At 48.0% G+C, this 12,732-nt stretch overlaps 1 protein-coding gene across 6 annotated transcripts in view; it reads left to right on the top strand.

Moving 5' to 3' along the window:
- MAPRE3 (microtubule associated protein RP/EB family member 3) overlaps positions 1 to 12,732 on the top strand; it is a 191,921-nt gene that overhangs the window by 150,672 nt on the left and 28,517 nt on the right. For all 6 annotated transcript variants that reach the window (XM_075341337.1, XM_075341339.1, XM_075341341.1 and 3 more), the window contains 2 exons: positions 2,445 to 2,572; positions 2,667 to 2,812. In XM_075341337.1, coding sequence (XP_075197452.1) covers positions 2,445 to 2,572; positions 2,667 to 2,812 — 274 coding nt within the window. The remainder of the gene's footprint in view (positions 1 to 2,444; positions 2,573 to 2,666; positions 2,813 to 12,732) is intronic.

Here is a 12,732-nt window from a genome sequence, read left to right on the forward strand (position 1 = left end):
AGCTCCCCGTCCAGTATATCACCCGTCCATTATACCTCCCCGTCCAGTATATCTCCCGTCCATTATACCTCCCCGTCCAGTATATCACCCGTCCATTATACCTCCCTGTCCAGTATATCACCCGTCCATTATACCTCTCGTCCAGTATATCACCCGTGCATTCTACCTCTCCGTCCAGTATATCACCCGTCTATTATACCTCCCCGTCCAGTATATCACCCGTCCATTATACCACCCCGTCCAGTATATCACCCGTTTATTATACCTCCCCGTCCAGTATATCTCCCGTCCATTATACCTCCCCGTCCAGTATATCACCCGTCCATTATACCTCTCGTCCATTATACCTCTCCGTCCATTATACCTCCCGTCCATTATACCTCCCTGTCCAGTATATCACCCGTCCATTATAGCTCCCCGTCCAGTATATCACCCGTCCATTATACCTCCCCGTCCAGTATATCTCCCGTCCATTATACCTCCCTGTCCAGTATATCACCCGTCCATTATACCTCTCGTCCAGTATATCACCCGTGCATTCTACCTCTCCGTCCAGTATATCACCCGTCTATTATACCTCCCCGTCCAGTATATCACCCGTCCATTATACCACCCCGTCCAGTATATCACCCGTTTATTATACCTCCCCGTCCAGTATATCTCCCGTCCATTATACCTCCCCGTCCAGTATATCACCCGTCCATTATACCTCTCGTCCAGTATATCACCCGTCCATTATACCTCTCGTCCAGTATATCTCCCGTCCATTATACCTCCCCGTCCAGTATATCTCCCGTCCATTATACCTCCCCGTCCAGTATATCACCCGTCCATTATACCTCTCCGTCCAGTATATCACCCGTCCATTATACCTCTCCGTCCAGTATATCACCCGTCCATTATACCTCTCCGTCCAGTATATCACCCGTCCATTATACCTCCCCGTCCAGTATATCACCCGTCTATTATACCTCCCCGTCCAGTATATCACCCATCCATTATACCTCCCCGTCCAGTATATCACCCGTCTATTATACCTCCCCGTCCAGTATATCACCCGTCCATTATACCTCCCCGTCCAGTATATCTCCCGTCCATTATACCTCCCCGTCCAGTATATCACCCGTCCATTATACCTCCCCGTCCAGTATATCACCCGTCCATTATACCTCTCGTCCATTATACCTCCCTGTCCAGTATATCTCCCGTCCATTATACCTCCCCGTCCAGTATATCACCCGTCCATTATACCTCCCTGTCCAGTATATCACCCGTCCATTATACCTCCCCGTCCAGTATATCACCCGTCCATTATACCTCCCTGTCCAGTATATCACCCGTCCATTATACCTCCCCGTCCAGTATATCACCCGTCCATTATACCTCCCTGTCCAGTATATCACCCGTCCATTATACCTCCCCGTCCAGTATATCACCCGTCCATTATACCTCCCTGTCCAGTATATCACCCGTCCATTATACCTCCCCGTCCAGTATATCACCCGTCCATTATACCTCCCTGTCCAGTATATCACCCGTCCATTATACCTCCCCGTCCAGTATATCACCCGTCCATTATACCTCTCGTCCAGTATATCACCCGTCCATTATACCTCCCCGTCCAGTATATCACCCGTCCATTATACCTCTCGTCCAGTATATCACCCGTCCATTATACCTCCCCGTCCAGTATATCACCCGTCCATTATACCTCCCTGTCCAGTATATCACCCGTCCATTATACCTCCCCGTCCAGTATATCACCCGTCCATTATACCTCCCTGTCCAGTATATCACCCGTCCATTATACCTCCCCGTCCAGTATATCACCCGTCCATTATTCCTCTCCATCCAGTATATCACCCGTCCATTATACCTCTCCGTCCAGTATATCACCCGTCCATTATACCTCCCCGTCCAGTATATCACCCGTCCATTATACCTCTCGTCTAGTATATCACCCGTCCATTATACCTCCCCGTCCAGTATATCACCCGTCCATTATACCTCTCCGTCCAGTATATCACCCGTCCATTATACCTCTCGTCCAGTATATCACCCGTCCATTATACCTCTCCGTCCAGTATATCACCCGTCCATTATACCTCTCCGTCCAGTATATCACCCGTCCATTATACCTCTCGTCCAGTATATCACCCGTCCATTATACCTCCCCGTCCAGTATATCACCCGTCCATTATACCTCTCCGTCCAGTATATCACCCGTCCATTATACCTCTCCATCCAGTATATCACCCGTCCATTATACCTCCCCGTCCAGTATATCACCCGTCCATTATACCTCTCGTCCAGTATATCACCCGTCCATTATACCTCTCGTCCAGTATATCACCCGTCCATTGTACCTCCCCGTCCAGTATATCACCCGTCCATTATACCTCTCGTCCAGTATATCACCTGTGCATTATACTCTTGTCTTGCAGCTGGGGGATGGCGGTCAATGTTTATTCCACCTCTGTGACCAGTGAGAACCTGAGCCGCCATGACATGCTGGCCTGGGTCAACGACTCCATACAGCTCAACTACACCAAGACGGAGCAGCTGTGCTCAGGTACGGAGCGGGGAGGGCGGAGTGGACTGTATGCAGCGCTGGTGTTCTCTGGTAGCAGCCGCTGAGGTGCTGACCCTCGCTCGTGTCTTTGCAGGGGCGGCCTACTGCCAGTTCATGGACATGCTCTTCCCCGGATGCATCCTACTAAAGAAGGTGAAGTTCCAGGCGAAGCTCGAGCACGAGTTCATCCACAACTTCAAGGTGCTGCAGGCCGCCTTCAAGAAGATGGGCGTGGACAAGGTGCGGCGCATATGTCCTGTGTATACACGACTACCACACACGAGTGTCACCCGACCCCACACACTGTATATACACGAGTGTCACCCGACCCCACACACTGTATATACACGAGTGTCACCCGACCCCACACACTGTATATACACGAGTGTCACCCGACCCCACACACTGTATATACACGAGTGTCACCCGACCCCACACACTGTATATACACGAGTGTCACCCGACCCCACACACTGTATATACACAAGTGTCACCCGACCCCACACACTGTATATACACAAGTGTCACCCGACCCCACACACTGTATATACACGAGTGTCACCCGACCCCACACACTGTATATACACAAGTGTCACCCGACCCCACACACTGTATATACACAAGTGTCACCCGACCCCACACACTGTATATACACGAGTTTCACCCGACCCCACACACTGTATATACAGGAGTACCACACACTGTATATACACGAGTGTCACCCGACCCCACACACTGTATATACACGAGTGTCACCCGGCCCCACACACTATATATACACGAGTGTCACCCGACCCCACACACTGTATATACACAAGTGTCACCCGACCCCACACACTGTATATACACGAGTGTCACCCGACCCCACACACTGTATATACACGAGTGTCACCCGACCCCACACACTGTATATACACAAGTGTCACCCGACCCCACACACTGTATATACACGAGTGTCACCCGACCCCACACACTGTATATACACGAGTGTCACCCGACCCCACACACTGTATATACACGAGTGTCACCCGACCCCACACACAATATATACACGAGTGTCACCCGGCCCCACACACTGTATATACACGAGTGTCACCCGACCCCACACACTGTATATACACGAGTGTCACCCGACCCCACACACTGTATATACAGGAGTACCACACACTGTATATACACGAGTGTCACCCGACCCCACACACTGTATATACACGAGTGTCACCCGACCCACACACTGTATATACACAAGTGTCACCCGACCCCACACACTGTATATACACGAGTGTCACCCGACCCCACACACTGTATATACACGAGTGTCACCCGACCCCACACACTGTATATACACGAGTGTCACCCGACCCCACACACTGTATATACACGAGTGTCACCCGACCCCACACACTGTATATACACGAGTGTCACCCGACCCCACACACTGTATATACACAAGTGTCACCCGACCCCACACACTGTATATACACAAGTGTCACCCGACCCCACACACTGTATATACACGAGTGTCACCCGACCCCACACACTGTATATACACAAGTGTCACCCGACCCCACACACTGTATATACACAAGTGTCACCCGACCCCACACACTGTATATACACGAGTGTCACCCGACCCCACACACTGTATATACAGGAGTACCACACACTGTATATACACGAGTGTCACCCGACCCCACACACTGTATATACACGAGTGTCACCCGGCCCCACACACTATATATACACGAGTGTCACCCGACCCCACACACTGTATATACACAAGTGTCACCCGACCCCACACACTGTATATACACGAGTGTCACCCGACCCCACACACTGTATATACACGAGTGTCACCCGACCCCACACACTGTATATACACAAGTGTCACCCGACCCCACACACTGTATATACACGAGTGTCACCCGACCCCACACACTGTATATACACGAGTGTCACCCGACCCCACACACTGTATATACACGAGTGTCACCCGACCCCACACACAATATATACACGAGTGTCACCCGGCCCCACACACTGTATATACACGAGTGTCACCCGACCCCACACACTGTATATACACGAGTGTCACCCGACCCCACACACTGTATATACAGGAGTACCACACACTGTATATACACGAGTGTCACCCGACCCCACACACTGTATATACACGAGTGTCACCCGACCCACACACTGTATATACACAAGTGTCACCCGACCCCACACACTGTATATACACGAGTGTCACCCGACCCCACACACTGTATATACACGAGTGTCACCCGACCCCACACACTGTATATACACGAGTGTCACCCGACCCCACACACAATATATACACGAGTGTCACCCGGCCCCACACACTGTATATACACGAGTGTCACCCGACCCCACACACTGTATATACACGAGTGTCACCCGACCCCACACACTGTATATACAGGAGTACCACACACTGTATATACACGAGTGTCACCCGACCCCACACACTGTATATACACGAGTGTCACCCGACCCACACACTGTATATACACGAGTACCACACACTGTATACACACGAGTGTCACCCGACCCCACACACTGTATATACAGGAGTACCACACACTGTATATACACGAGTGTCACCCGACCCCACACACTGTATATACACGAGTGTCACCCGACCCCACACACTATATATACACGAGTGTCACCCGGCCCCACACACTGTATATACAGGAGTGTCACCCGACCCCACACACTGTATATACAGGAGTACCACACACTGTATATACACGAGTGTCACCCGACCCCACACACTGTATATACACAAGTGTCACCCGACCCCACACACTGTATATACACGAGTGTCACCCGACCCCACACACTGTATATACAGGAGTACCACACACTGTATATACACGAGTGTCACCCGACCCCACACACTGTATATACACGAGTGTCACCCGACCCACACACTGTATATACACGAGTACCACACACTGTATACACACGAGTACCACACACTGTATACACACGAGTACCACACACTGTATATACACGAGTATCACACACTTTATACAGGAGTGACACCCGGCCCCACACACTATATATACACGAGTATCACCCGGCCCCATACACTATATATACATGAGTGTCACCCGGCCCCACACACTATATATACGCGAGTGTCACCCGGCCCCACACACTATATATACACGAGTGTCACCCGACCCCACACACTGTATATACACGAGTGTCACCCGACCCCACACACTATATATACACGAGTATCACCCGACCCCACACACTGTATATACACGAGTGTCACCCGACCCCACACACTGTATATACACGAGTACCACACACTGTATATACACAAGTGTCACCCGACCCCACACACTGTATATACACGAGTACCACACACTATATATACACGAGTATCACACACTGTATATACACGAGTACCACACAATGTATACACACGAGTACCACACACTGTATACACACGAGTACCACACACTGTATATACACGAGTATCACACACTATATACAGGAGTGACACCCGGCCCCACACACTATATATACACAAGTATCACCCGGCCCCACACACTATATATACATGAGTGTCACCCGGCCCCACACACTATATATACACGAGTGTCACCCGACCCCACACACTGTATATACACGAGTGTCACCCGACCCCACACACTATATATACACGAGTATCACCCGACCCCACACACTATATATACATGAGTGTCACCCGGCCCCACACACTATATATACACGAGTGTCACCCGACCCCACACACTGTATATACACGAGTGTCACCCGACCCCACACACTATATATACACGAGTATCACCCGACCCCACACACTGTATATACACGAGTGTCACCCGACCCCACACACTGTATATACACGAGTGTCACCCGGCCCCACACACTGTATATACACGAGTACCACACACTGTATACACACGAGTACAACACACTGTATATACACGAGTATCATAAACTGCATATACACGAGTATCACACACTGTATATACACGGAGTACCACACACTGCATATACACGAGTATCACACACTATATACAGGAGTGTCACCCGGCCCCACACACTATATATACACGAGTATCACCCGGCCCCACACACTATATATACACGAGTGTCACCCGACCCCACACACTGTATATACACGAGTGTCACCCGACCCCACACACTATATATACACGAGTATCACCCGACCCCACACACTGTATATACACGAGTGTCACCCGACCCCACACACTGTATATACACGAGTGTCACCCGACCCCACACACTGTATATACACGAGTGTCACCCGGCCCCACACACTGTATACACACGAGTATCATAAACTGCATATACACGAGTATCATAAACTGCATATACACGAGTATCACACACTGTATATACACGGAGTACCACACACTGCATATACACGAGTATCACACACTGTATATACACGGAGTACCACACACTGTATATACACGAGTATCACACACTGTATATACACTGAGTACCATACACTGCATATACACGAGTATCACACACTGCATATACACGAGTATCACACACTGCATATACACGAGTATCACACACTGCATATACACGAGTATCACACACTGCATATACACGAGTATCACACACTGCATATACACGAGTATTACACACTGTATATACACGAGTATCACACACTGCATATACACGAGTATCACACAGTGCATATACACGAGTATCACACACTGCATATACACGAGTATCACACACTGCATATACACGAGTACCACACACTGTATATACACGGAGTACCACACACTGTATATATACGAGTATCACACACTGTATATACACTGAGTACCACACACTGCATATACACGAGTATCACACACTGCATATACACGAGTATCACACACTGCATATACACGAGTATCACACACTGTATATACACGGAGTACCACACACTACATATACACGAGTATCACACACTGCATATACACGAGTATCACACACTGCATATACACGAGTATCACACACTGCATATACACGAGTATCACACACTGCATATACACGAGTATCACACACTGTATATACACGAGTATCACACACTGCATATACACGGAGTACCACACACTGCATATACACGGAGTACCACACACTGCATATACACGATTATCACACACTGTATATACACGGAGTACCACACACTGCATATACACGAGTATCACACACTGTATATACACGGAGTACCACACACTGCATATACACGGAGTACCACACACTGGATATACACGAGTATCACACACTGCATATACACGAGTATCACACACTGCATATACACGAGTATCACACACTGTATATACACGGAGTACCACACACTGCATATACACGAGTATCACACACTGCATATACACGAGTATCACACACTGTATATACACGGAGTACCACACACTGCATATACACGGAGTACCACACACTGCATATACACGAGTATCACACACTGTATATACACGGAGTACCACACACTGCATATACACGAGTATCACACACTGCATATACACGGAGTACCACACACTGCATATACACGAGTACCACACACTGTATATACACGAGTATCACACACTGTATATACATGAGTATCACACACTGTATATACACGGAGTACCACACACTGTATATACACGAGTACCACACACTGTATATACACGAGTACCACACACTGTATATAGACGGAGTACCACACACTGTATATACACGGAGTACCACACACTGCATATACATGAGTTTCACACACTGCATATACACGGAGTATCACACACTGCATATACATGAGTATCACACACTGTATATACACGGAGTACCACACACTGCATATACACGAGTATCACACACTGTATATACACGAGTATCACACACTGCATATACACGGAGTACCACACACTACATATACACGAGTATCACACACTGTATATACACGGAGTACCACACACTGCATATACACGGAGTACCACACACTGCATATACACGAGTATCACACACTGTATATACACGAGTATCACACACTGCATATACACGGAGTACCACACACTGCATATACACGAGTACCACACACTGTATATACACGGAGTACCACACACTGCATATACACGAGTATCACACACTGTATATACACGGAGTACCACACACTGCATATACACGGAGTACCACACACTGCATATACACAAGTATCACACACTGCATATACACGAGTATCACACACTGTATATACACGGAGTACCACACACTGCATATACACGAGTATCACACACTGTATATACACGGAGTACCACACACTGCATATACACGAGTATCACACACTGCATATACACGAGTATCACACACTGCATATACACGAGTATCACACACTGTATATACATGAGTATTACACACTATATATACACGAGTATCACACACTGCATATACACGAGTATCACACACTGCATATACACGAGTATCACACACTGCATATACACGGAGTACCACACACTGCATATACACGAGTATCACACACTGTATATACACGGAGTACCACACACTGCATATACACGGAGTACCACACACTGCATATACACGAGTATCACACACTGTGTATACACGGAGTATCACACACTGCATATACATGGAGTACCACACACTGCATATACACGAGTATCACACACTGTATATACACGGAGTACCACACACTGCATATACACGAGTATCACACACTGCATATACACGAGTACCACACACTGCATATACACGGAGTACCACACACTGCATATACACGGAGTAGCACACACTGCATATACACGGAGTACCACACACTGCATATACACGGAGTATCATACACTGCATATACACGAGTATCACACACTGTATATACACGGAGTACCACACACTGCATATACACGGAGTACCACACACTGCATATACACGAGTATCACACACTGCATATACACGAGTATAACACACTGTATATACATGGAGTACCACACACTGCATATACACGAGTATCACACACTGCATATACACGAGTACCACACACTGCATATACACGGAGTACCACACACTGCATATACACGGAGTAGCACACACTGCATATACACGGAGTAGCACACACTGCATATACACGGAGTAGCACACACTGCATATACACGGAGTAGCACACACTGCATATACACGGAGTACCACACACTGCATATACTTGAGTATGACACACTGTATATACACGGAGTACCACACACTGCATATACACGGAGTAGCACACACTGCATATACACGGAGTAGCACACACTGCATATACACGGAGTAGCACACACTGCATATACACGAGTATCACACACTGCATATACACGAGTATCACACACTGCATATACACGGAGTAGCACACACTGCATATACACGGAGTACCACACACTGCATATACACGAGTATCACACACTGCATATACACGAGTATCACACACTGCATATACACGAGTATCACACACTGTATATACATGGAGTACCACACACTGCATATACACGAGTATCACACACTGCATATACACGGAGTACCACACACTGCATATACACGAGTACCACACACTGCATATACACGAGTATCACACACTGTATATACACGAGTATCACACACTGCATATACACGAGTATCACACACTGTATATACACGGAGTACCACACACTGCATATACACGAGTATCACACACTGCATATACACGAGTATCACACACTGCATATACACGGAGTAGCACACACTGCATATACACGGAGTAGCACACACTGCATATACACGGAGTAGCACACACTGCATATACACGGAGTACCACACACTGCATATACACGAGTATCACACACTGCATATACACGAGTATCACACACTGCATATACACGGAGTACCACACACTGCATATACACGAGTATCACACGGCCACACACACTGTATATACACGAGTATCACACACTGCATATACACGAGTGTGGAAACACGGGGCTCAGTGGGTGCTCTTGTCCACTAAAACCCGCCGCCTTTAGAAAGACAGCGTGGCTCAGGGCTCATCCCAACTGAACGCCGGCCTCCTTAACCGTGGGCGTAACACTACTCAGACAACACAGGATGAGGGAACCACAATAATTAGACTTTATTGGATCTCCAAACAATTAACAGCACATAACACATAACCAGCAAAACACACAAATGTAACAGGCACCAGAGTCTCCCCCTTCCGCTGGCTCACCAGGGATTTAGAATGTCCATGCCTCACAGGTTCCAGGGCTATTTACTCCAGTCCAGCAGCACCCCGCTTTTGGCGGGCACCCACCAAGAAAGGAATAATGCCAGATTTAGGAAGCTGTGTGAGGTCTGCAAAGTCTGTAACAGGTGACTGAACTGTCCCAACCTGAGTGTCCTCCTTAGGTAGTCCTGGTATGATGTTACAATCCTGGAAGCCAGAGTCGAAATCCCTAGGCTGTGGATATGGTCTCCAACCGGAACCGAAGTCCCTAGATTGAAGCCATGAGATATCCTGATCCTCTAGTCAGCTCCGAAGAGCTTAGACTGGATCCATCAGCATCCATCAACCCCCTGGTGGCTTAAAGAAATCCGTTTTATAGCCACAGCCTTCCACTTAGATACACTGTATCCTCATCGATTGGTTGGACAAGAGCGCCTCTCCCATTGGATGAATCTCAAGCTGCATGGACAATGTTCATCCAAATGATGTCTACAGAAAGACTGAGGGTATACATGTAGTCTTGGAGTCACCGACTAGACAATGGCTACTAAGGTAATCACATTAGCAATACACAACTACAATACAATGATTACTGGAAAAGTCTAGAGAACAATACGTCTGGCTTTCAGTGGGCAACACAATTACATGAGTCCAAAAGAGTCTTGTAGAAACAATGAGGGACTTATCCCCCGTCTATAAACAATCTATCATCCTGTCTGGCTGAATTTTAAGAAACTTTATCCCATGAGAGTCCATGTCATCACATTCCTCCCCCTTCTTAATATTAGCCAGACATGATAAGCTTCCGATCATCCTTCTCCTTTTGACGGCATTGTCCTATTTAATGGTGAGGTCAGCAACAGAGGCTTGCATCTATACACCTCCCCCTGATTACCTCCCCCAAGTTGAGCAGCCATATAGTGGACAAGCACTAAGGTGGGGTCCATGAGTTGGGCCCGCATACATTTCTTACTATCAATCTTCCCCCAGTCAATAGCCACAGTGTGGTTAGGCTTACTCACGGTTCTTGGCTCAGAAATGGATGATGGAGACCGGGAATGCAAACCATCCCTGGAAAAGATGTTAGAAAGATCCACATCAGGGTCCTGCTTGACTTGGAGGTGGGTGATGGCTGCTTCAAACTGACTGGATAGTCCTTGTCTTAGGTCATTCTCCAAAATGACTGGTGTGAGCAGGTAATTCACAAGCCCCACTTTCACTTCCCTCTGAGTGGTATCCGAAACAGGCTTGGTGGGGCCATCTATGAACCCCACTTCAACTTCCTCCTGGCTAGTCCCCGAAACAACAGGTGTGGGGAGGCTGTCCATAAACTCCATATGGACCTCTTCCTGGTCAGACCCCAAAGTAACTGTTGTGGGGACGGTGTCCATAAGCTCCACATCAGCCTTGCTCTGGTCAGTCTCCACAATGACAGGTGTGGGGAGGCTGTTCACAAGTCTCACATCAACCTCTCCCTGGTCCTTTCCCGAAATAACTGATGTGGGGACGGTGTCCATAAGCTCCACATCAGCCTTGCTCTGATTAGTCTCCACAATGACAGGTGTGGGGAGGCTGTTCACAAGTCTCACATCAACCTCTCCCTGGTCCTTTCCCAAAATAACTGGTGTGGGGACGGTGTCCATAAGCTCCACATCAGCCTTGCTCTGATTAGTCTACACAATGACAGGTGTGGGGAGGCTGTTCACAAGTCTCACATCAACCTCTCCCTGGTCCTTTCCCAAAATAACTGGTGTGGGGACGGTGTCCATAAGCTCCACATCAGCCTTGCTCTGGTCAGTCTCCACAATGACAGGTATGGGGAGGCTGTTCACAATCCCCACATCGATCACTTCCTGGTTGGTCCCCAAAATACCAGGTGTGGGGGGGC

Source organism: Anomaloglossus baeobatrachus, chromosome 3 (assembly GCF_048569485.1).
Source record: "Anomaloglossus baeobatrachus isolate aAnoBae1 chromosome 3, aAnoBae1.hap1, whole genome shotgun sequence".
Lineage (NCBI taxonomy): Eukaryota > Metazoa > Chordata > Amphibia > Anura > Aromobatidae > Anomaloglossus > Anomaloglossus baeobatrachus.